Genomic DNA, 26,043 nt, shown 5'->3' with positions numbered 1-26,043 from the left:
AGGACCTTGCGTGTAACCTCTGGGCGTGAAACCCTGGTGGCGTGTTCATGTACCAGGTCTACAGGTGTGCATGCACCTGTGTTTGAGACCTCAGCCGTGCATATCTTGCATTATCTATTAATTTGAGATCCAATCAAGTGCATGTACCTCTATGTAAACGTTAAGCTTCAAGAGAACGCATTAGATATACTCCTCACCTCCCACCCAGTAAGGACAAGAGACGGAGTCAGAGCAGCAGTACCAAGTTGCTCTGTACTAGGAACAGACTCCTGCTCAGTGTACCCACTCCTCTGTCCAATACCCATGGGATAAATCCCTTCCTTGGCTCAGGACTCAAGTCCCCAGACCCCCGTGTCATAAGACCATTAACATTCACTTAGCTCACCACCTCCCCAAGAGGAAGTTCACACACAGACTGGGAAGCACATCCCTTCTTAGGACAAAAGCTGCTAACTTCTATTACTTGTCCCTTCTTCCTATTTTCTAGGACTCCCAGATCTAAATCCCACTGGGTACACCCCTAGGAAACAGGCTTTCATTTTAGGCTTTGTACAGGAGCCTAGCAGTCATAGGAACTTAAGTTTTAATGATGATTTTTTTTTTTTTTTAACTTTTTAAAATCCAGGCACAGCTGTTCCCCCTCCAGGGGGTGAGGTGTAAGCAAGCCTCCCAGAACCCTGCTCCTCCCATATTTGCTCCAAGCATGCTCAGTCCTGTCTTGACTGCCTCAGCCTCCCACCCTTATAAGGGCAGGGAAGGGTGAGACTCTGGGAAGAAAGGTGCTGCACATGCCCTGGAGACTCTATCTCCAGGGCAAAGGCCTGTACCAAGCCATTTATAGCCTTGGAATCATGAGTTGGCCAGAAGAGCAGAGGGCAGGAACAGAGAGCCAGATCTGTCTGATTTCAGCTTCATCAATAAGGCAGTACCACCACTGTGGGTTCCTAGCTCCAAGAGTTTCTATCTGAGCTATAAAAAGAGAAAAAAATTCCTCCTTAGCTAATTTATGAAGCCATCTGAATATCCAATGAACACAGAAGGAAGGATGGTAAAATCAGTCTAGATAAAACATGCAAACAATAAAAATATTTTAATTTTTACTATGAACATACATTACTTTTTTAAAAATTAGCGACACAGCAAAATCCAAGGGCTAATTTAAGTAGAAAAGATATAAAATTGTTTGCTATAATTACAACTACAAAACAAAAACATAAGCAAAAACCACATACCTTTAGAGAATGGAGGAAATAAACGACAATGTTCACAATACTGTTCACCTCCAACACCCTAGCTCCTAGCACTCATAAGTACTTGGTGTACTTCAGTAAGTATTGGGATTAGAGATGAATTCATTTTTTCCCCAAATTCGCCATAATGAGATTATATAGCTTTCATTGTGGAAAAAAAAAAAAATACAAAAATAAGACTGATTTCACACCCCAAAAACAGTAACAGAGGAAGGGGCTTTAATGTTGTTCACAAAAAGGTATCAAAAGTCAGATCTATAATAAATTAAGTTTACAAATGGGAAAAACCATGTTGTTCAGAGTAATGGAATGTGAAGTGACGGGGGGGGGGGGGGGGGGGTCTCTTCCGTGTGAAATGACAGAGCTTATCTATACCACTTCAACGTTTTCGACGACTCTGAAATTTGTAAATAGCTGGGGAGTTCACTGTTTGGTTCTTCACCTTCACCTTCTGAGTTTTATCCTATAAAAGAGTAAAAAGGTTACCGGTAAATAGTAGGAGAGGGGTCATACTTATTAGCCCTAATTCAGCCCTTCTCAAAGAGCAGGAGAGACACTACAGTATCCCCAGATGCAATGAATCATCTTCTCCCCTGGGAATCCATAAGGCTACCACCAGTGTGTAGAAGTTCTTGGAAAAACTGAGAGGTACTCAAATCTTTTTTTTTTTTTTTGTAGGGCACATCCTCACACGGAAGCCTAGTTGAGAAAGGCAGAGCTGAGTGATCTGGAAAACTGAAAGATCTGACATTTAGAAGAACCGTAAGAATATGAACGGGACATCGTATAATCCTTAGCTGTGCTATTTAACTACACAATGTTGTCTATTTTTAAACACCCATGAGTGACATGCGCTGTTTTGTTAACCTGTTTAAACGTTACACATAGCTGCTCCTAAGCTATAAAGTTCATATGCAACCCGATCCTACCCTCTGCTGTTCCAAAGCACTGACTAATAAGCCCCTTATTACCCTTCTTAATCAAGGAACATTTCAACACTGTCAGAGTAACAGACACTGGCTCAAACCACTGCCCCTAAGGAGCAGACATTTTCACTGGGGTTGATTTACACACAGCTGAAATTGTTTCAGCTAAGACCTTTACAAGGGGCGGGGGGTTGGGGGGGGGGAAGGGCCTAAGGCTCTCCTCACCAGAAGATCTTTGCGCGTTTGAATTTTCTGTGCAATAACAAACAATTTCTTCTCACGTTCAATCCGCTGTGTCAGGCAGTTATACTGCTTTTGCCTTTCTTTAGCTATTCGCTGCGGAAGAAACACACACACATTTTCAATAAAATTAACAAGATAAAAATGAATAAAAAACTGCTTTTTAATCCACTTTAAGACCAGATGCATAAATGGTTTCATCAACTCCCTTTTTACTCAGAATCAAGACAAGGGACTATAAAATTGTCCATTTTAGAACACCACATTCTAGGGCTAAACAGAACCCTGGAGACTTGCCCAGGGACACATGTTTCACCTGGAACAGAGTCAGGACTGTCCTGCGAGTCTCACAGATCCCAGGAATCTTTCCACTACTACACTAAGCCGTTCAACCTCTGTGTGAGCGTCCCGGTTACCTAAGGCAATGCAAGAATGAGCCAGTCCTGGAAACCCTAAACAAAGTGAACAGAGGACAGAAAGGCCACTGGGCAGTGTACTGGTGCCTGAGAACCAGAGAGGACTTTTTTGGCAGAAGTTGACGTGAGAATTCTCACTGCTGAATACCCCTTATAAGGTCTTTGAATTTGGAGGAATCATATATAAACCCCTGAGAAACTGATGAAAGCTTTGGATTTTTTTTGGGGGGGGGGGGGATTTTCATGACATAAACATGTATGTGTTTGTACAAATCTGCACAAACGTATACATCTATTTACACAAAATGTGAGTGCGGAAAGAGTGTTCAGAGACTTCCTTTATAAAAGCCCATCCCCGGACTGCCCATCCCTCCAAGTTACAGATTTAAAATTCCCTTGCAATCCACCCACCAGTAGTTTTAATGAAAATATTTTTGCTCTCAACAAAACAACTAAAAGAAACAATACCACTCAACAAAAATGGCAAGCTCCGAACCTTCCCAACTTCTCAAGAGGCGTGCTGGTGAACTATTCTGTTTGGAGCACTAATCTCTTTAGGGACTACCACAACACTTGAGACGTGTTAGTGACACAGCTAATTGAAAATACAACTAATTGACAAACAGGGTTATCACGAGAACACTAGTCAGCCGGCTCCTCAGCTGGAAGTGTTATCTACAAGAGGGGACTATTACTGGGCTTCAGATTTAAACAATTCACCAATTCTAGCATAGTCTCACAGCAGTGGTTTCAGACAGCTTTTGTTTTCACTTTATTACACAGACTGTCAAATTTATGGGATTACCCAACATAGTCAAACTAATTAGGGGTATTTATATTACTACAGCAAGTTTAGCTGCCTCTGAGCTAGAGAAACTGCTGTGAAATTAAACATTGGAAGCAAAGCTGATGCGGTGTAAATGATTCAAATCAAAACAGAACAGCTGTCTGCTTGAAACACATTGACAGCATTTTTTTAAATGAATCAGTCAGAAGTGAGAGTTCAACTCCAGAAGGCTTTGAGAAAAAGCATGTCTTCTGCACAAACCCAGTTCCAGCAATGGAAAGCACCATAAGGAAAAATAATACAAAATTTTGGTTACAAATGCATAATATGTAAAGGCTTTCTGAGATGTATATTTGCCGCTAAAGGTTCAGTATCAGAGTGTATCAAATCCCTAAATCTTCAGTGTCCCATCCTCTCTCTGCATCAGTCACAAGCCTTAAAAGCTCAAAGCCCAGAGAGGTGGGATTCAAGTGCCAAACTAAAAGCCAGACCTAAGTTGCCAGCCACTCGGCTCCAAGTCCCCCAACGTTAAAAACCAAGGAACCTTCCTCCGCTCCCATCGCCATCATCAAATCTTCCTTCCACTCTTCTAATGGAACTTCATGAGTTTTCCTCAAATTATTGTAGTAAATATAATGGGGGAAAAAAGAGAAGGGGGCACCTGGGTGGCTCAGTGGTTGGGTGTCTGCTTTTGGCTCAGGTCGGGATCCCAGGGTCCTGGGATCGAGTCCCACATCAGGCTCCCTGCATGGAGCCTGCTTCTCCCTCTGTCTGGGTCTCTGCCTGTCTCTCTCATGAATAAATAAATAAAATATTAAAACACACACACACACACACACACACACACACTCCTAGATTCTAAGTTCAGACCCAAAAAAACAACGGAAAAAATTACCTTCAGTCGAATCTGCTGGGTAACCCCCTTCACCTTCTCCTTCTGCAAGGTCTCTATTGTGGGTCTGTTAAAGACTCTGTCAACTAGTTCCGGGGCTGTTCGCAGGTGAGTGGCAATATCAAACTGCTCAACTGAAAGTCAAGACAATTCTTAAGGTACCATCTGACACCAAACACACGCCAATATGCTAAACTGTCTCAGAAACCCTCAAACGTTTCATACCTTCCTTTTTGGTGTCAAAAAAAAACGTATGCTTATTCTTTTGCTTCCCCTGGAAATCCAGCAGATGGAGCTCTGATTTTAGTCTTTCAATTTTCTAGAATACAGAACATGATCTCATCTTATATTAGGTTCTTCCAGGGGATCAGACATGAATGTGCATAAGTTTAAACCATTTCACATCATAATCACAAGCCATCAAAAACTGTGCTTCCTTCTTTTAAAGGAAAAGACAACTACAATTTACCAGGCACCAACCACATGTCAGGTACTGGGCTACACGTTCCAAATACTCATTTAACATTCCTATGAAATAGAAATGAGGAACCAATTTTTCAAGAAGATTAATGTGTCCATAATCACGGGGCTAATAAATGGCAGAGCCAGAATTCAAAACTAAGTCTGTCTCATTTCCATTCCACCATACTGTCCATACTTCTAAATCATCATCATCATCAACAAAGTGCTTTAAGGCTGTAAATGCCAGAAAAACGTAACTTCTAATTCAAGATCAATGAATTTATATTTCCTTCTTTAAACAACAAAAACACAACAGAACAAAGGGTTTCATTGTTACCTTAACTTCCGCAACCCTTTTCATTTCTATGTATTTGACATCCTGGGTTCTCATCAGTTTCAGCTGTTCTGGAGTTACTTCTTCCTTAGTCTCCTTAATAACGTGAACTCCATCCTAAAACCCAAATTTAAAACATATATTTCCTATTAGATTAAAATCATGACTAAACCATTCACATAGCTCATGACTGGAACAAAGACGACGGATTGCCATACAGCAGTTCAATGCACCTAAGCCCCTGAGATGCATGTTCAATTTGGCACCCAGGCATCCATTCTCATCCACTAAGGACAGCTCCAGGCATAAGACAATTCACATTCCGGAGCAGAAATGCATGCTATTCATGAAGGGGCAGTTTGCCTTGGATACTGACCAAGAGTACCTGGACCAACTAGAGAAGGGCTAAATAAAAGCCGAAGATCTTTCCTTTCCATCTCTCCCTCCCCCACCCCCATCCTTCTTTTCTTTATTGAGGTGGAGCTCAGAATAGCAACTGATCCATCAGGCACCCACCTGGAGTTTAACTCGAGTCATTTTATAGTAGAATTCATCTGGATTTTTTTCAAGAGCCTTCTTCCGGAGAGCTCTGAGGTAGTCTTGCTTTTTCCGGTAGTCACTAAAAGGCAGGTTAAGTGAGGTTCACAGCAAAACAAAAAAAACAAAAACCAACCACCCACAATGAGCAAATCTTAAAAGCATCTAAAGTTTACACAAAATGAAATCCCAAAAAGCCAAAGCAATGATTACATGTGATTCAGACTCCACCATCACTGATGTTGAGCTCCTGTCTAGGTAGGCTCCTCTCCTATCCCAAAATTCACCTGTAATTAACTGTCCCCATATCCCATGTGTTACTGCCATTTACCTCATTACAGAGAACCACCAAACAAAACACACGTTAAACTTCATTAGGCAAGGTTCTGAAGCAAGCTTGGGCACCAGATGACCAAGTAAGATTCGGAAACTATACAGCACAGTATAGCCTACTGACTAGAACTGTGGACTCTGGAGCCAGACTATCTTCATGAACACCCCAACTCCACCACTTTGGGCTAAGTAATCCTGAGTAAGTTAGTTAACCAATCTGTATTACAATTTAATCTGAAAAAAAAAAAAAAAAAAAAAACAATTTAATCTGTAAAACGGGTATGATAACAGTGTCCCAGAACATTGTTGGGAGGAATACATAAGTGCAAAAACTGCAAGTCTCCTAGAACTCTGCCTGGGCCAATAATAGCACTCAGTTATCATTATTAATTATTAGCTTTAAAAACTCTGGGACCCAGAGCAATCCACCTAATCCATCACCATCTGTACCACGAGCACAAAGGACTCCAGCTGACATGCATGGTTAACAAACAATTATATTCTCCAAATAAAGTGCTAAAGAAAAAGAATGGGGTAATTGTTTTATAAAATGTTTTCAGAGTTCATTATCACCCACGCTCAGTCTTATGAATCCATCTTTCACATCTCTTCATTCCACACCACACACGCAGTGATGTAAGAGACTCAACAACTGGAATTTTAGATTATATCTTGCATTTCAAGAAAAGAGAGAAGAAAAAAAAAAAAAAAGAATCAGCTTTTGGCTCAAAGACCAAGGAAGGCAGGGGCAAACCAAAGCCACTATGAGAAAACTATCTGGAGCAACATTAAAAAAAAAAAAAAAAAAAGTCCACAGCGCAACTACAGATAGATAAATTACACTCTGTCCAAAGAGAAAAGTTTAGGGTCACAGACAAGTATGTGACAGGTTGCCAGAGTTTTGGCCATTTTATCAATGGCAAGAAGCTATCCCCTCTCGGACACTTGGGCAATGTTCAGCTGCAGTGCAGGGAAGCTGTCCGCTTTCTTGGCAGCACCCCAGCAGAAAACTGAACTTACTCGGCACGAAGCTTGTAATCTTTCTTTTTCTCCAACAGGCCCAGATGTTTTCGAAAGCCGGGCTAGAAGACAAAAGAGGAAAAAAAAAGTGCTTAGTTCCCTCAGCAAACACAACAGGACACCTGGCAGGAACAAGAGTCTCTGGAGTGCTCAGTAAATCCATGTCCTTGGAGCCAACTTGCTACCCTGTCCCCTCCCCTCCCCCAACTTGCTACCCTGTCCCCTCCCCTCCCCTTGGGCTCTGCCCAAGGATGAGAGGTACCATACAGGCGCCAGAGAGGTCACAAGCACTGCCATAGTAGGTTTCCTGGCCTATTAAGGACAGAGAGAGGCAACAATGACTCGGCACTAAGCGAGCAGTTGCCAGCTGTACTAAAATTACTACAGACTTAATCCAAGGGTTTATAAAATACTATGAAGAGAAAACATAATAACAGGGAGGCAACCGTGGCAAGGGCACTAAATTTAGTCTGGAGAATTGGGTTCAAATCCAAGCTTCACTTCTTAACAACCTGTGACCTTGGGCAAGTCACTTACCTTCTCTGAGCTGCTGTTTCCTAACTACAAAACGAGAATACTACTACCTGCTTCTCAAGGTTATCATGAGAACTAAATGAGCCTCTGCACGTGCTAGTGCCAGCACATGGCCTGGCACATGGCACATATGTTTCCTGTTATGATTATACCTTCGGTAAGAAGTATGAAAGAAAACCAAGTATGACACAAAATGCTTTCTCTGACACGGTACTTGGATAGCATAGGAGGCACAAGGATTCTATCTTGGTATTATATCTCCTCAAGCTATTTGTTGAGCAATTAATACATGTCAGTGTCTGTGCTAGATGATTCGGCCTACATCAACGTAACAGGCCACGTTTATTAAGCACTTACTGTTGCAAAGCAATCTGCTATGCTTGTTACATACAATCTCATTTAATCCACAAAACAAGCACAGGAAGTAGATAAAACACAACTGTTATCCCAACTTTCCAAAAGGAGAGTATGTTTAGAGAATAGCCTGCCCAAGAACACAAAATAACTGGCAAAGCTAAAACTAGAAACCCCTCCGTGTGGGGCCACCGTCTGTGCTCTGCCCCCACCAAATGAGACCGCATCCTCTTCTGCTCTGAATCATCTCGATTTTTGAAGAAACACAGACACTTCTCTACGTTTAAACTTGTACAATAATTAAGATGAGATTTTAAGGCACCTTTCTCATCTCTTATCCTCAAAGTGATACGACAAATAACTCAATAATTAAAATAACTAAAATAAAAAACAACAAACCACGAAAAACAGGTGTTGGGGAGGATACGGAGAAAAAGGAACCCTCTTGAGCTGTTGCTGGGAGCGCAAACTGAGGCAGTCACTACGGAAAACAGTATGGAGGTTCCTCAAAAAGTCAAAAATAGAGCTACCCTACGATCCAGGAATCGCATTACTCGGTATATGCTCAAAAAATACAAAAACACTAACTGAAAGGGATCTGCGTTATAGAAGACCTGGCATTGCAGATCTGAAATAGCTCACCTAATCACACCTACCCCCCCTCCATACAAAACATCTTCAGTAGCTGGCCCACCCCCTCAGTGAAAGACCTGAAGGATAAAGCCCAAACTTGACCCAAACATGGAGTGCTCTTGTCAACATGTTTACCCGGCACGGCCGCCTTTGCACCTCTCCTGCAAAGACCCTTTATTCCTACTCAAACAGGATGCTTATGGCCAGCCACAGAAGCCCCCTGTCTTCTGTTAATCCAAACCAACTATTTACAACTGTGACTTTGGACGCATCATTCAATCTCTCTTTATATATGTGTGTGTGTGTGTATATATATGATCTTATTTATTTATGCATAGGAGACACAGAGAGAGGCAGACACATGGGCAGAGGGAGAAGCAGGCACCATGCAGGGAGCCCGATGTGGGACTTGATCCCAGGTCTCCTGGGTCACTCCTGGGGCCGAAGGCAGGTGCTCAACCGCTGAGCCACCCAGGCGTCCCATCATTCAATCTCTTTAAGCATCAGACTCCTACCTCACGGACACGCTGTAGATTTAAATGACATAATCTTGCACAGCTGTTGGGCTATACCCTAGCCTACATTACAGTCAGTGCTCGAAAAGCTATTATCATTGCCTTCCAAGTCCAGCAAGTTCCATCGTGATGCTTTCCCTCATCATCTCTGCTCTTCCGATACAAATTCCTCATTTGGCATTTTTCGTGCACCACCTCTTATGAAAGTGCCTCTCTATGCATCTTTCAGCGGCCCCTGGGTTCAAAACCTGCGGCCTGATTCCTGACTTTGCTGCTTGCCAGCTACTGCTGTGTGTCTTTGGGCAGGCAATCTAACCTCTCTGAGCCTTAGTGTCCCCATCTGCAAGCGTTGAGAAAATGGTCCTACCTCCTTCCACGCAGTGTTGCGAGTTCAATGAGATGACCGGAAAGCATGTTTTGCACTTTGTGGCACACAAGAAACATTTCCATCATTACTTTCACACAGACCCATGAATTAGGTTCAAACCAGGCGGCAAATTACACTACTGCTCCCAGCGCACCGCTGAGCACACAGTAAGTGCACCATAAAATATCTGTAAGAGGCCCTAACCCCATCCCACCCATCAGCAATACCAACACTTTGGCCACGTTCTTCTCCCTCTCCGCCCCAACCGCATAATGAAATCGGACCGCAGGTCCCCATTAAGGGCCTTCCTGGATCGGTTACGATGGGCTTTCCACGCACAGCGGAGCGGATACACTGATTCTTCAAACATGCAACTAATTTCTACTCCACCTCCCCAACAGAGACACATGCTCCGTGCACGCGAGGTCCTACGAGTGTCTCCACCTGAATCTGATCGTTGCGACTGGGCGAGTCACAGAAGCTGCCTGGACCTTCGTTTCCTCACCTGGGACGGAAAACCTCAACGTTACGGCGTGACACATAAAATGGGTACGCGGCAGGTCTCCGCGGATTCTGCGCCAAGCCCACGCCTGACGGTGCTAACGTTACCATGGCCCATCTCTTGGGTCACAGCCCCCCTGTGCAGTGAGCTGGGCCAGCGCTCGGGATGGCTCCAGCAGGTGTGCGCTTTGATCTCACCTGTCCCCGCCCCCCCCCGAAGGTCAAGCACTTTGCACACAGTGTCTCGCCCAACTCCCTCACTGAAACCTCGCAAGACGTCTCCCCGTGGTGCCCAGGGAACGGGGAGCAGCCAGTGCTCCTCCCGGGGTGCTGGACGCCCCCAGCTCGCCCGCCGCAAGGCTCCGCCCCGGGCACCCGGCGCCCCCCCCCTCCCCATGCGCGGCAGGGACCCGGGCCCGTAAGGGAGAGGGGGAGGGGAGAGAGGGGGGAGGGGAGGGGAGGGGGCCGCAGGTGGAGAGGAGGAGGAGGGAGGGAAGGGGGAGGAGGAGGGAGGGAAGGGGGAGGAGGAGGGAGCACCCGCGGCCACGGGCCGGCGCTCCTGGGTCCCGTGCGGTCCCACCTGGCTTCGCTCTCGGTGTTCCCGCTGCCGGGACTTCGCCGCCTTCCGAAACGCCGCCGCCATGTCCCCTAGCGCTCCGGAGACAACGCCTGCCCCGCACCGCCTCGGCCGCCGCGTCCGCCGATCCTCCCGGAAGTAGGCCGAGCGCCAGCTGCTTAGAACCGCCCACTTCCTCCGCGCAGCCTATCCGGCGCCTGCCTTTCCGGAACTACGTCCTTCGGCAGAGGCGCCCAGCCCCGAAGCTGCCTCTGGGAAGTGTAGTTTCCTAGGTCTAGTCCCGTGACTCTGCGAGAGTCCGTTCTCATTCGCCAGAACTTGGGCACGTGTACCGAGATCTCGTTTTCGCGCTCGGCTCCGCGTAGGCACCTGGGAACACGTGGCTGGCACTGCCCTCGGGCTGAGCTGTGCGTGGAGTGTGCGCATGCGCGGGCCCCTGCCGCCCTACTCCCCTTGCTCCACTTGCGCGGTGCGGTTAAAGGTGGAGTCGTGTGAATGTTACCCTGCACCGGAAAGAGCACCCTAGAGACAGGAGGCCTTAAAAGTCATGTTTGGCTCTGCCACTTACTGGCCGTGTGACTGTAGACAGGTCTCTTTAATGAGCATCATTTTTCTCGGCCATAAAACAAGGATAATGGTAGTGTGCTCTGCTTGCATCACAGGGACTGTCAAGAGGCTCACAGTAGAATGGAGGAGTTCTGTCCTAGCAGTAGTGATAAAAGTGGAGCCCTTCACACACTCAGGGAAATGGCTAGCTGGGAGAACGAGTGTCAGAAGCAGTACAATATCATTAGGGCCAAAAACCATAGAGGTGTGTTCTGATCCTAAACTGCCACCCACCACGACAAAATTAGCTCCAATGCACCTCAGTCTCCCCATCTATAAAATGGTAGTAATAATGCTACACCCACAGAATTGTTGTAAGGGATTAAAGGAACTAATATGTTTAAAGTGCATAATGCCGTGCTCAGCCCTTAAGTTCACAATCAATGGGAGCAATGGTTGTGGTTGTCATTGCTAAACCTACCGGTAAAGATAGAGGGTCCCGTACAGCAGAGCATTCAGGGGCATCTGCTTTCTTTTCCATCACATGAAGCTAACCCTCAGCAGGTTCTGTGCACCTATCTGTCATGACAGGTCTCGGCCCTACAGCTGAAGCACTCTGAGGAAATCCTCTCCTCAGTCCCAGGAGGTGCCATTCCAGTAGATGGGTGGGCATGACAAAGCTGAAAGTAGCTGAGATGTGTCATGTGCAAAGGGTCCCAGACATGAACAAGCGTCTACTTCATTTGTGACGTAACCACTGAAAGACAAGGCCCTTCCTGATTTGGCCCACCACTCCAGCCCCAGCCCGGTTAACAGGACCCAGGAATCAGCCTTGGATTTGAACCGCACATGCACCACTATCAGCTTGGATTTGGGGCCACATTGTCAAATTCCCTGAGCGCCACATCCTACTCTATTATATAGTGGTAATAATATAACCAACAGGGCTAGCACTTGGCATAATGGCCAGCATTTAGTCAGCATTTAGCTCTTCCGCTCGCCTCCCCTCCCACCCCCACCTGACCCTGCATACTCTATGGAAGTCGCTTACTTCACCTTCTACACCCATGGAGCATTGCCAGGCTTGGGGTCACGAGAATAGTGTTCCTGGGCAATCTGAAAGAGGGTGTCTGCTAAGCCATGAGTCCTGGCAGGGGCTCCAGGCAGCCCAATGGGTAAGAGCAGGCAATACGCCCAGAGAAGGAAGGAAGTCTTCTCACTGGGGAAAGGAAGGCTTGTGATCACAAGCATCAGGGAGTGATTCAGCACCCAGAGGAAACCATAAGAGGCCTGTCAGTTGTCACCCAGGGCCTCCTTTTAAAAAACGCTTCCAGGTTGAAAGAATAGCCAGGAGACCCTGAGCAAGCTCCCTTCCACCACAAGATAAGGAAAGGTGTATAGGGGCCTCCTGGGTGGTGGAAGGGGAACCCAGAGCCCACTCACCCAAGGCTAGTCATCCAGCGATCAGACTCTTCTTCCAGCCCCAGCTCAGACACACCTGTTCCCCAGAGGGCGGGGGAGGCCTGATGGGAAACAGGAACAGGGAGTCCATGTGGCTGATCCCTAGACCTCCCTAAGGCACGTAGTCATCCTGGGCCAATGGAAATGTGAACCCACTGGGGAGCTACAAATGGGAAGGGGAAAGGACATAGCCTCTGCCCTATACCAGTGTCCCTCCCCTAGGCTAGGCCAAGCCAGAAATCTAATTTTCTCTAACCTCCAATCCAAGCAGCAGAACCTTAACACTTGACCGTGAAAGGGAATGTATTGGGGCAAAGCAAAGCCCACATATTCAATACCTGCTGTATACTCTCCTCCAATATTTGCGAGAATGCTGTGAGTCAGGGAGTCAACCACTCTTAACCGATGAGCAGCCAGAGGGGTAAAGAGGTTGAGTGACTAAAGAGGCTGCAGGTCTGGCCAGTTAAGCTCTTTTTGGCATAAGGAGCTTTGACATTTGACTGTCTGGATTTGAATCCAGGCTTTGCTGTTATTAGCTGTGTCGCCCTTGGCAGGTTACTTACTCTCTCTGTATTTCCTTTTTTTCATCTTTAAAATAAGGATAAGAATACACATTTCATACAGTTGTTGGATAGTCAAGTGCATTAGTGTATGCAACGTGCTTAGGCAGGGACTGGTGCAAAGAACCTGGGAAATGCTGGCTCCTATTAAGGCTGTTCAGCAGAGATACAAGCCGTGAGGAAACACTAGAAACCCCAATTCTACCTTTGATCCAGCAGCTTCCTTAGTCATACCCCTCCCTCTCTGAAAGCTGCTTATCTTTGCCCTCCCCTCACCTCAGAGCCCTTCCCAAGGCAGGGAGCCTCCTACACCTAGATGACAAAGGCCAGAGAAAGGGCTCACCCATGTGCTGGCTGGTCACTCCCTGGACTCCAGGTAGCAGGTACCTGAGGTCCAAACTGGGGTGGGGGGGGGAGTTGAAACTGAAGCAGCATCTGTCATTCATTCGTTCATTCAATATTTATTATGTGGCAGACATAGGAGTAGGTACTGGGAATGTGGTAGTGAACAAGAAGAACCCAGTCCCTGCCCTCATGGCACTTACAATCTAGGCATTAGGAACAATAACCAAGCAAACAGTTTAATTTGGGGAGGAAACCTGGCCTCGACGGTGAGGTGACTTGGGATCCAGGAAGACAGGAATATGATTTAGAGATGGGAGAGGAAGGTATTCAGGAGGCCCGGTCTGGGAGCAAACGAGTCTCTGTTCTGAGAGCTTGGCTAGACCCAGCCTGGGGGATGGGAGAAGCCCTGTGGCACCTGAGTCTCTACTCTAGATGCTGAGGTTATTTCTAGAGTCAGTTTGTTGTCTCCTGTTTTGCAAACAGTACAGCACAGCCTCCTCCTCCCTCCCCCACCCTTCTAGATCGAGGCTATTTATGCCTAGTGACAAGCCTGAGGATCCCAGGGGGATTGGCCCAAGGACCTGGAGGGGCCTTGTGTCCCTGGCAGGCAGCAGTCCACCCTCCCGGGGCGCAGGGAGAAAGCCAGAGGATTGGAAACTGTAGAAGTGGGGGAGGAAGGGTTCCCTCCACTTCCCTCCACCAACCCTGCGGTGCCCCATCCGTGCACACTCTTCACACCCCTCCCTGAGAAACCCAAAAACCATGGGGCCAAGGATTAGGGTCTCCCCTGGGCCTCAAAGGTCATAACTATTCCTGGGCACTGTGGAAACCCAAGGCCGAACTTCTCTGTCCCAGGGTGCCTCCGGAGGTGAGGAGGTGGGGGGTACTTCTGTCTTTGCCACTCAAAAGTTGTGAAATCATTGAAGGTCAAGGCCCAGTCTGGGGTCAGGTGGAGGCGGAGGTGGGGGGGGGGGGGTCCCTTCTTCACTCCCTGTTTCCAGAGAACACCTTGGTTCTCATTGATAGGGAGGGCCGTGAGAGCAGAGTCAAACCACCCCACACACACACACACACTCCCCGGCCTCCAGGCTTGATTAAGGCCCCTTTACAAGCTGGATCTAGGTGTGACCCTGGGGGGGTGAGCTGGAAGGTGGGAGTGGGGGCGCACGAAGAGGCCATGAGTGAGGACCCCAGGGGACTTGGGTGGGCTGGGTCCCGGGCCCCGTGCTCGAGATCGAGTGCAGCAGGCGGTCTCCAGCGGGCTGCTGGGGGGTGCAGGGGGTGCAGCAGGGGAGAGGACGGCGGAGGCGAGGAGGGGACGGGGGCGGGGTCCCGGCGCCCGGGAAGGTCGGGCGAGCCAGGTTAGACCCGCGGGCCCGAGGGGGGTGTGGGCGGGGTCTGGCCCCCGGCCTGGGGGTGCGGGGCGGGGGCGGCCGGGGGCGGCCGGGGGCGGGGTCCGGGCGGGGCGGGCCCGGCGCGCACTTCCTCGGGGAGGGGTTGGGGCCGCGCTCCACTCGCCCGCTCGGTCCGTGCGCACCGGCAGCGCCGCCGGCCGCCCGCTCGCCCCGCTCGCCCCGCTCGCCCCGCCCGGCCCCGCTCGCCCCGCCCGGCCCCGCTCGCCCGGCCCGCAGGTACGAGCCGCCGAGGGACGCGCGGCCCGGCCTCCCCGCTCCCGCCGCCCGCTCCGAGGTGAGCTCCCGCCCAGGCCGGCCCCTCGCCCGGGGCCCCCGCGACGCCCCGGGGGCGCGCTTGGAGCGGGGGGCGCCGAGCCCCGGAGGGCGCCCCCCCACCCCCGGGACCGCCCGGACCCCGGCCGCCCGGCGGGGTGGGGGGAGCTGCTCGACACCTGGGGATGGGGGGGAAGGGGCCAAGTTTGAAACGGAGAAGCCAGAGTCGAGCGCGGGACCTGGAGGGTTGGGGAAACTGAGGCTCCCAGAAAGCCGGGCAGAGCCAGCCCAAGACGCGGGCCCGCGCGGCAGGCTTGGACAGGGGGCTGCAGGGGGACCCGAGTCAGGGAGTCAGGGACAGGTTCTGGGGGCGTAGGGTCCCCGAGAGGGAGCCCGGAGGCGTCTGGACGGACCTAGGTTTTGTGGGTTGGAGCGCTCGAAGGAGAAGCGTCCCCTGACCCCGGTGAACACGGTGCAGCGCCCTTCCCAGGGCTTTGCAGGGTCCCGGGCGCGTGAGGGGCCCCGAAGCCCGAGCCTCCTTAGCCCTGTGGCAGATCAGCCTCTGTGAGGCCTATGGAGCCGTCCAGAAACTGCCGACAGGGACGCTCAGGAACAGAGGTGCTCCGAGGAGGAAGCGAAGCGGTTGGGGTGGGAACCCCTTGGAGGCACACAGTTACGGAGATTTGGGTGTACAGAGGTAGAAATGAGCAGAGGTCACGAGCCCGGGACACGGGTCCCCAAAACACGGAGACAGCTGAGGTGTGCAGAGGCACAGTCGCGCTGCGTGGGGTGCAGCTGGCTTTGCTGGAGGCGCCCTGACAGCTTCCCAGACAGACCCCGAGACACTGAGGCCTGAGAAAGACTGGGAAGCAGGGGTGCGGGGAAACAGAGACTCTGGGCCAGCCAGGCCCCCGTGAGGCAAGGACCTGAGACAGGCACGTCGGAAAGGAGTCCCAGGCACACACCAAGACAGCTCCAATTTATTTTTAAACTCAAATCATGGACATGCTGCTTCAGCCCTGGGGGACCCGGGGTGAATGAACTGTTCCTCTCCTGTCCCCAAGGCAGCTGCTGGATCCCGCTTCCCGCCCTCCTTCCCCTAAACTGCTCTGACTCCCAGGCCCCATGGCGGGGAGGGGTGGGGAGAGGGAGAGTTTGGGGCTGGTGCCTGATACCGGGAGGTGGGGGCTGGGGGGGTTAGGTGGGTTAGGTTAGGTTTCTCCCCTTAAATCTCCTGTCAGTTCCTGGGAGCTGGGGGGAGGGGTCTGATCTGATACTGACTCACAGCTGTGAGGCCTGGCCAGGGTCCTCCCCGACAGTGCAGGGTGGATGGGGGCAAAGGAGTTGAGCGGTTGGCATGGGCAGTTGGAAAGGCTTCTGGGTGCCTTCCAATGGCAGGGTTAGCAGCTGGGGGAGAAGAGTGAGACTCCTGTGCTAGTGATGTCACCGAGTATCTCCTACACCCCTGCTCTTAAAATGTTGACCACCCCGTTTTACCACCGCTGCAGCATTTTTAGAGAGAAAAACAAGAAAGGGCTCCAGGCTGGGAAGCAGGGAACCTGGGCTCTCCGAGGCCTGAGTGACCTTGGGCCTGGCTTGTCCCTGTGCTCGACTGTAAGATGGGAATGACATCCTCTCCTGCCTGCCTTTTGGGAGATCTGGTGAAATGGTGGATGGGATTGCTCTTTATGGGAGGCCAAGCAGCATGCAGGTGTGTACACCTGTGTACCTGTGTGAGGGGTCTCAGGAGTTATGCTCATTGGCACCAGGCTGGCCCCACTGATCTCCTCAGGCAGCCCCCCGGCCTGGGCTTCTTCACTTCCCCTAGTGGAACTGGGGAGTTGGGGTGGGGGTCCCTCTTTGGTCTGTCCCTGGATCTACCCTGAGAATGTCCAGGTCAAAACCCAGGCCAGCTCCCTGACCCAGGCCTGGCTCAGAAATTTGTCTGACCCCCGTATGAGTGAGGGGCTGATCATAAAAACGCCCACAGCTACCATTCACTGAGGAGTCCCTTTCTGCCAGGTGCTTTCCAAGCACCACCATTTCAGCCTGACAACAACCCCGGGAGAAGGGGGTAGGCGTAGAGGAAAACAGGCCCAGGAACCTTAAGTGACTTGCCCAAGATCACCCAGCTAGTAAGGGAAGAAGTCAGGATGCCCACCCCAAGCCACATTTGGGCCTACTATACACTATGCCACAGCCATTTATCTAGCCATTCTGACCTCTGGGAGGCTCACTGGAAGGTGCCAGATGTGTGTGTCAGGTGTAGGGGTGGTGTGTGTGTGTGTGTGTGTGTGTGTGTGTGTGTGTGTGTTGAGGACAAGAGTTGAGAGCCATCTGGCAGACTGAGCAGTCTCCTCTGTAACCCCCCCTCCCCAGGCCATGAGGGAATATAAGACTGGTTCTCTTCAGTTCTCTTGCTGTGCCAGGGAAAGTGGGAGGGAGGGGAGGAAGGGGGATGGGCAGGGACAGGTGGGTCTCGATAGTGCCCTTCACTCTGTCCTCATTAGAGCCCAGCTGGACAAACTAGGGGACTGGGGGATTCTGGGAAGAAAACAGAAGCCATGCCCATACCCTATTTGGGGTGCCCCTGTCTCAGAGTGATGACTGCCTCCCAGAGGGTGGCCCCAGGGCTACCCTGGGCCCGGGAAGGTGATGGCTGCTGTGTGCCAAGCCAGAAAGGAAGGAAAAGATTTGGGGCACTCCCCAACGGACCATGGCCACACACTCCACCCTTGTGGCCCCCTGCTGCCCAGTGGCCCACAGCCCAGGCAACCCTCAGATATTGGGCCAGAGGAAACCCAGGCCTGATTGACGGGGAGCAGATGGAGAAAGAGGGCTGCCCTCTACCCCACAGCATAGCCCTGCCCCAGAATCACCTCTCTGAAGACCCCAGCCCCTGGAGGCCTCGTGGCCTGGCCTGGGATCCGAACTCTGTGTTCCCCCCACTCCGTGGTACAGAAGGGCAGCTTGGAGTTCACAAACCATCCCTTCAAGAGCCAGGCCCTCCAGGCTTGGGGCGTTTGCTGGCGCCTGGAGTCTGAACTCCAAGCCAGAGCAACGCTTCTTGGCCAGAATTTCCCACTGGGGGTGGCTGAGAAAAGGAGCACTTTTCCATCAACCCGAGCCTGGGCAGGCTCCGGGGACTGCCAGTTACTGGGGTGTGTGTGGGGGGGAGGTAGTGGCCTGGTGGGTTCCTTTGTCCTCTCCAGGCTCCTCTGCAGCTGTGAGAACATCCCCTTCCTAGGAGTCTTGGTGGTTCCTCTCCACCCTCCCTGGGATCCCAGCCCTTAGAGAGCAGGTTTCATGACAAGGAGGCTGGGGGTGGGAGTTCTGAATCTGGGGCCAGAAACTGGAGTCAGGGGCAGCAGAAGGGACTGGGAACCCCACTTCCCTGCTCCCCCCCCCCCACTCCCCATGCTCCTGTTCCAGAGGCAGCTGTGTGGATGACCTCATCCCGCAAACATGCTTTGTTCCTGAGAAAATGGAAAGTGTCTGAGGTTTGGTGGGGGCTGGGTGTCTGCAGCAGCAGCTTGCAGGGCTCCCCCCTGCCTGACTACCCACTCGAGGGGGCCAGATTGGGGAGAAGATGTCTTCCGTGGCTCCCACTCTCTCACCCTCCATTCCCCCCCTACCCCAAACCCTCAGAAACCAGAAAAGCTGGGGAGAGGCTGTTTCTCCCAGAGGCAGGGGGAGGGAAATAATGACCTAGGGGGTTGCAAAGCTCTGCCAGGAGTGATGGCTGCCTGGAGATGGCAGGGGGCACGCTGCATCATCTATGTTTTTAGTTCCCCTCTCCCTCCCCAGGCGTCTCAGGTTCCCTTTTTTTTCCTCCCCTGTTGCTGGCCAGACCTGACATCTGGCCATCTGTGCTGCCACAGCTGCTGCAGATGTTGCAGGCCGAGGCTGCCCAGGCTGGTGTGACCAGAGACCCAGCAGGGGCTGGAGGGGGCTGAGGGCAGAGGGTCCAGCTGGGGAAGCTTGGCTGTGTCTAGCTTGCAGGATTTCCTTCCTGCTTAAACCCAGGCTGAGCCTCTGAAGTGCTTGCTCTGGCTGATTCTCCTGGAGGGAGGCCCGAGGTGATGAGGTGACATCCACCTCCACCATTCATGGCCCAGCAGCCCTCCAGCAGTCCGCTGGCTCCTGGACCAGGAGAGGGCGGGCACAGCCCATTCACATCCCTCGAGGTTCCTCTTTGCATATACCTAGGGCCCCTTCCTGGGAGTCAGGAGAGGGTGGGAGTACTGTTCCTAAGGGATACAGAGTGGGGTGGCTCCCTGCCCCTACTCTCGTCCCCATGGGGACAGTAGGGACACTGGAAGCTAAACTCAGACTGGGGCAGGAAATGAGTCACTGACCCAGGAAAAGCCCCCTCCCCCCAGATCTGTGAGGGCCCAGATAAGAAAACAACTTCTGCTTCCTGATTTTTTCCTGACCCCTTCTCCCCCCACCCCACCCCACCCCACTGTTAAATACAGAAATAAACATGCAGGACTCCTGGGTTTCCAGAAGCACCCTGTCCTCATCGCCCCCTGTCCTGACCTGGCATTTCTCAGACCTGGTCTCTTGCTCTTTCTTTCTTTCTTTTTTTTTTTTTTTTTTAAACGCAAAGGACTTTTGCAGGGGGCCAAGCCACAGCCCTTCTGGGTGACCCGCACCCTACCTTTTGCCCCTGGCAGGGCTCACTCACAGCCACCATGAGCGAGGCCTTTGACTGTGCAAAATGCAGTGAGTCCCTGTATGGCCGCAAATACATCCAGACGGACGACGGCCCCTACTGTGTGCCCTGCTACGACAGCACCTTCGCCAACACCTGTGCCGAGTGCCAGCAGCTTATCGGGCACGACTCCAGGGTAAGGGCTGGAGCACACCGGGCAAGGAGTGGGTGGAGGCTGGCAGAGGGGCAAAGGTGCCATCGCCCCTGCCGTGCTCCCCGCAGGAGCTGTTCTACGAGGACCGCCACTTCCATGAGGGCTGCTTCCGCTGCTGCCGCTGCCAGCGCTCCCTGGCCGACGAGCCTTTCACGTGCCAGGACAGCGAGCTGCTGTGCAATGACTGCTACTGCAGTGCCTTCTCGTCGCAGTGCTCTGCCTGCGGGGAGACCGTCATGCCCGGTACGTCCCCGGGGGCCCACCATCCGCCTGCCACCCTGGCCTCTGCGCAGGCCTCGTGCACGTAACAGGGGACTGGCACGTGCCCGCTACATCCAGGAAGGCTTAGTATTACAAAGGCCTGCATGCGTGGCATCTTTTTGGAAATCTGACATATGTGGGGATCGGTCACGCCTGTACGCTCCTGGGAGATTAGGGTGCGCACAGGCTGGCACACCCAGGTGTACACGTGAAAGCTTAGCACGTAGAGGAACGGACAAGCCCGGTATGTTTCAGAGGGTTTAGCGTGTGCCGGACCTGGTGTGCACCTGTGGGCTTCCCGCGATGCGCAGACTGACAAGCTTGAGACCCCCCTGGGGGTTCCGCATGTGTGAACACCTGCATGTTTGGTACATGGAGGAGTGAGGAGTACAATGAGACCGGCACGCTTGGTGCATCGGGGCTTGGTGTGGGTAGAGATGGAGAAGCAGAGCTTCAGGGGTATGGTGACCTGCATGCCTCCTAGATGGGTGAGGGCTTAGGACACGTGGAGAATGACAGGATTAGGATACACAAAGGCTTTGCTCGTACTGAATCTATCATGTCCAGGGCATTAGGGCTTTGCGTGAGCAAAGACTTGCTTGCCTAGTGTATACGTGGGGTCTTTGTGGGTGTGCTAAAACCAGTGGATCTCGCGTATAAGGGCTGAGCGCGTGCTGAGTCATCATGCTTGTGACCTGGAGGCCTGGTGTGTGCTGACACAGCCATATCTGGTACATGTGGGGACTTCACCTATGCCAAGCCCTCGTGTTATGGGGACCTAGCATGTGCCCAGCTAGCCTGTGCAGTGTTTGGGGGAGGGAAGCATGTGCCATATTACACGGCGAGGGTCCCTGCAGCATGTGCATGGATGCCACCCTGCTTAGGCTATGGGAACAGCAGGGACTGTCCTCAGAAAATGGCAGAGAGTGGCACTCAGGAGCTTGGGACACAGCTTCTGAGTGGGACCCCTGTTCCCCACAGGGTCCCGGAAGCTGGAATACGGAGGCCAGACGTGGCATGAGCACTGCTTCCTGTGCAGCGGCTGTGAACAGCCGCTGGGCTCCCGTTCCTTTGTGCCCGACAAGGGTGCCCACTACTGCGTGCCCTGCTATGAGAACAAGTTTGCTCCTCGCTGCGCCCGCTGCAGCAAGGTGGGGGCTGGGCCAGTGGGGTGGGGGTGAGTGAGGCTCTGTTGTGGGGTGGGAGTCGCCACGTCCCCCTGCTGACAGGTGCTGCCCCCCACAGACGCTGACACAGGGTGGCGTGACATACCGCGACCAGCCCTGGCATCGAGAATGCCTGGTCTGCACAGGGTGCCAGACGCCCCTGGCAGGGCAGCAGTTCACCTCCCGGGATGACGATCCCTACTGTGTGGCCTGTTTTGGAGAACTCTTTGCACCCAAGTGCAGCAGCTGCAAGCGCCCCATCACAGGTGGGACAAGGGTCAAAGAACATTGCGGGTAGGGTGCAAGCAAGGGGATGGGATTTGGTATTGGGTGAGGCTGGGCGACAGGACTGCGCTCCAGATCCACAGAGCTAACCTCCAGCCTCCCTCCAGGACTTGGTGGAGGCAAGTATGTGTCCTTTGAAGATCGCCACTGGCACCACAGCTGCTTCTCCTGCGCCCGCTGCTCCACCTCCCTGGTGGGCCAAGGCTTTGTGCCGGACGGAGATCAAGTGGTGTGTCAGGGTTGCAGCCAGGCAGGGCCCTGAGCCAGGACTCCTGGGCCCAGGACCTCCCAAACCAGGGCTCCAGGACTAAGGCTCCTTTTCCAAACCACCTTTGGGACCCAGCCCCTCCCCAAATTGGGGCTCCTCCTGGGCTCCAGGATTCAGCCTCCCTGCTCCAACATCCCCAAACTGGTACTCCCTTGCCCAGGGCCCCCACACCTGGGCCCTTATGGAGCCTCCATGATTCAAAGCCCTTTCGCAAGCCTGGACTCTAGACTTCAGCCCTCTCCCCACAGTCTGCTTCCCAGACCAAGCCCTCTCCCCAAACCAGGGCTCTAGGCCCAATTCTCCAAACCTGGACTCCCGGACCCAGGCCCCCTTCAATCTAGACTTTCCAGAGACTCTAGGTCTTCAATGGGTGCCTGAGAAGTCCTCAAAAGTGGACTCTACTCGGGCTTGACCCTCCCTAACCCCCATCCCACCCTGTCCCCAGGGCTGGGGCTCTCTGGGCAGCAGCAAAATGGGAATTCACTGTCTAAGGGGATCCCAGAGCACAGGGTTGCGCCCAGTCCGGGTCTGCCTAGTGTTTCCTCATTTCATCTGAGCTCCATTTTGCCCAGAGATGGGCAGAGGGGTGGGATTGGCTCACCCACCTTCCAGATTCTGCAATAAAGCAGTGTGCAGTGTGAGGAAGTGAAGGTCAGTCGTGTGTTTGTCTGGGGGGTGGCGGGGGAGGAGGGTGCCCTCGCTGACCGGGAGCCTCAGGCCCTCGCAGCTCCTCTGTGCAAGGCAAAGGAGGAAGCCCCTGGGCCTCGGGGTGGGAAGTCTCTGGAGAACGGGGATCCCCACCACCGCCAGCCTCCCCCCTGCAGGCCAAGGGTTGTTTCCTCCCTGGTGGGGGCGGGAGGGGTTTAGGGGAGATCCCAATCGGGGAGTGGAGCTGGCAAGGGGTTCCCCTGGCCCATGCAAACCGCGCTCCCCATAGCGCGTCCAACATCCCGCAGAGCACCCGGGGCGGATCCCCAGTCTGGGCCCAGACCCTCGGCCCCCTTCCCCCTCTTCCCCAGGATTAGCGGAGGCGGCCCGGGATCCGCTTGCGGCCGCACGTTTTTTGCCAAAAAAGGCAAGGATGCAGCTGCACGCGCCGCGGGAACATCTGGATCCGATTCCCGGCATGAATGGGTCACAGCCCCGCCCCCCTGCCCCCCCCCCATGATTCAGGGGGTGGAGGCGGGAATGAGCGAGGGGGGTTGTCCCCCAAAGTGGGGAGATGGGGCGGAGCGCTGCTCCCCTCGGCCCCTGCCCCGCCCTCGGCCCCTGCCCCGCCCTCGGCCCCAATGGCCGGAGGCAGGCTGTGCGCACTGGCGGGGGCGCTCCGGGGCGCGCCCTGGGGTGGGGCCCGCGCCCATCCCCTGTGGGAGGGGCCCTCGGGTCCAGCAGATCGGTGTCTCCTACTAAAGCCTCCCAGAAATCCTCTGGGCAGGGCATTTTACCATTTCTCAGAGGTGGAGACTCCACTTGTCCATTCCCCAAAGTCCCCTAGGTAACCACAGGTGGATTCCTAACCCCCCCCAATCCTAAACTTTCTGAGGCTGTGGTTGGTTGACATTTTCTTTTTTCTTTTATAGGATTAACTAATAGGATTTGTTTATTTTTATTTATTTTTTTTTATTTTTATTTTTTTAATGTTGGAGTTCAATGGTTGACATTTTCTTTTCTTTTTTTAAAGATTTTATTTATTTATTCATGAGAGACACACATAGAGAAAGGCAGAGACACAGGCAGAAGGAGAAACAGGCTCCACGCAGGGATCCTGATGTGGGATTCGATCTCGGGTCCCCAGGACCAGGCCCTGGGCGGAAGGTGGCACTAAACTGCTGAGCCACCCAGGCTGCCCCAACGGGTGACATTTTCAACAAAGCTTTACAGATACCCACCGTGTGTGCTTATCGTTCATAATCACACGTTTACACTTTTGTCTCTCTCTCCCACGAGCTTCTACGAGGATGGGGCTCGCGCCTGCCTTGCTCACCCCTGTATTCTCAGCTCCCGGCACTTACTACTCGTTCAATAAATACTTGTTGAGGAAGAGTAGTCCAAGCACAGCGAACAGCTGGTGCAAAGAACTGGAGGCCTGAAAAAAATAATATATGGTGCTTTGGGGAAGCAGCGAGTAATTTCATTTGGAGAAAATGCCAAGAGACCGAAATGGCAGGCAGAGGCCAGGTCACGAAAAAAATAAATGCCAAGTTAAACAGACCTCACCCTGCGGGTAAAGCTGCAGTGGAAATGTGTAAGCAGGGGCATAAGATGATCACTCTGGGTACAGCATGAATAATGGATTGCAGGGGTAAGAGGAGCAGGCTCTGATGGAAGCTGGTGCACTGGTGGAGGAGAGAGAAAAAAGAGGCCAGGGGCATCAGGGGTGGAAAAGACAGGATTTGGTGACTGGTTTGGGAGACTGGAGGAGGAGAAGGTTTTAGAGGGAGGAAGGGAAATGGTTCTGCTTAAGTGGCCTACCCACCTAGGAGGAAGAGGCATACAGGTACCATGTCCTTGATTTCAAGGCAAACATTTTTCAGATTTAACATCTCAGAAACTCAGATGCGACTGTAAAATCAAAGATGTGACATAGTTTGATAATTTTTTGTTTCCTTCTTAGTGGAATATAATATAATGGTGGGATTAATATTTGATGGCATCTCATATTTTATGAAATATGGTAGATTCCAAACTCTACCAAACACACACGTACACACACAGAGTCTCTCTGATCTTTTTAAATTTTTTTTTAACTATAACTTTTTTTTAAGATTTTATTTATTCGGGACGCCTGGGTGGCTCAGCAGTTGAGTGTCTGCCTTTGGCTCAGGGTGTGATCCTGGTCCCGGGATCGAGTCCCACATCAAGCTTCCTGCATGGAGCCCTGCTTCTCCCTCTGCCTGTGTATCACCATCTTTCTCTCTGTGTCTCTCATGAATAAATTCATTCATGAGAGACACAGAGAGAGAAAGAGAGAGAGAGAGAGGCAGATACACAGGCAGAGGGAGAAGCAGGTTCCATGCAGGGAGCCTGATATGGGACTCGATCCTGGGACTCCAGGGTGAAGGCAGGTGCTAAACCGCTGAGCCACCCAGGGATCCCCAAGCCTCTCCAGTCTTGAATGGAGATTTCCCTTCTTGTTTCTAGTGGTGCAGGAAAAGCCTCTGGTGAGGAGTTTTGCCAGGGGTACTCTTCCAAAGGTTGAGATCTTGCTTAAATTTGTAGACGTAAATATAACCCTCACAACACCCCCATGAGCAGGCACAACAAGAGTCATTATCCCTGTGTTATTTTCAAACTTAAAAAAAAAAAAGGCAATGCATTCTTACTGTAGAAAAAAATGGAGACTCACCAAAAAGTAAAAAGAATAGGTAAATCACTAATAATTTCTTGACATAGCCTCCTGGTTCTTTTTTGTTAAGCATGCATGTGCATATACATATTTTTGAGTTTTAAGTTTATTTATTTATTTTTTAAAGATTTGATTTACTTATTCATGACAGACACAGAGACAGAGACACAGGCAGAGGGAGAAGCAGGCTCCATGCAGGGAGCCCGACACGGGACTTGATCCCGGGTCTCCAGGATCACGCCCTGGGCTGAAGGCAGCGCTAAACCGCTGAGCCACCCGGGCTGCCCTTTATGTTTATTTTTTTAAATGAAAAGCTAATTTATGTGTATGTTAAGAAAAAAAGCTTTCATGCCGGGTGTACACAAAGAAAAATTTCCCTCCTGTACCAGATCTTTGGAGTTCTCTCCTCTTAAACAACTGCTGTTTACTGTTACTTGGATATCCTCAGAGAAATAATCTCCTTGTGCATCTATTTTTACACACATTATTATGCATCGAGATCCTTTTCACTTTGTGTGACCATCTTTTCACTGAATTCACATAGATTTTTTTCAACAGCTTTATTGAGGAATAAGTTACATACCCCAAA

The 26,043-nt window shown here is 51.7% G+C and overlaps 2 protein-coding genes across 4 annotated transcripts; one reads left to right on the top strand and one right to left on the bottom strand.

Annotated features, from left to right (window-relative positions):
- Nucleotides 1-1,071: 1,071 nt before the first annotated feature.
- UTP11 (UTP11 small subunit processome component) lies at nt 1,072-10,836 on the bottom strand. The gene is made up of 8 exons (XM_041739137.1): nt 10,682-10,836; nt 7,198-7,259; nt 5,824-5,926; nt 5,311-5,424; nt 4,737-4,830; nt 4,515-4,645; nt 2,402-2,512; nt 1,072-1,713 (listed from the first exon to the last, which is right to left on the bottom strand). The coding sequence occupies exons 1-8, from the start codon at nt 10,742-10,744 to the stop codon at nt 1,630-1,632; spliced, it is 762 nt and encodes a 253-aa protein (XP_041595071.1). The 5' UTR covers nt 10,745-10,836; the 3' UTR covers nt 1,072-1,629.
- Nucleotides 10,837-15,123: 4,287 nt separating this feature from the next.
- Nucleotides 15,124-22,753, top strand: FHL3 (four and a half LIM domains 3). 3 transcript variants are annotated; one of them, XM_041739124.1, is made up of 6 exons: nt 15,124-15,279; nt 19,937-20,110; nt 20,197-20,371; nt 21,371-21,540; nt 21,635-21,821; nt 21,948-22,753. In XM_041739124.1, exons 2-6 carry the CDS (start codon nt 19,955-19,957, stop codon nt 22,100-22,102), a joined length of 843 nt encoding a protein of 280 aa, XP_041595058.1. In that variant the 5' UTR covers nt 15,124-15,279; nt 19,937-19,954; the 3' UTR covers nt 22,103-22,753. The 3 variants fall into 3 exon arrangements, with proteins under 3 accessions (XP_041595058.1, XP_041595059.1, XP_041595060.1); XM_041739125.1 differs by having other exon boundaries at nt 15,126-15,279; nt 19,870-20,110; XM_041739126.1 differs by having other exon boundaries at nt 15,136-15,221.
- The last annotated feature ends 3,290 nt before the right edge of the window (nt 22,754-26,043 follow it).

This window comes from Vulpes lagopus, chromosome 23, assembly GCF_018345385.1.
Source record: "Vulpes lagopus strain Blue_001 chromosome 23, ASM1834538v1, whole genome shotgun sequence".
In the NCBI taxonomy this organism is placed as follows: Eukaryota; Metazoa; Chordata; class Mammalia; order Carnivora; family Canidae; genus Vulpes; species Vulpes lagopus.
The sequence above is the reverse complement of the archived record's forward strand: the minus strand, read 5'-3'. Positions and strand labels throughout refer to the sequence as shown.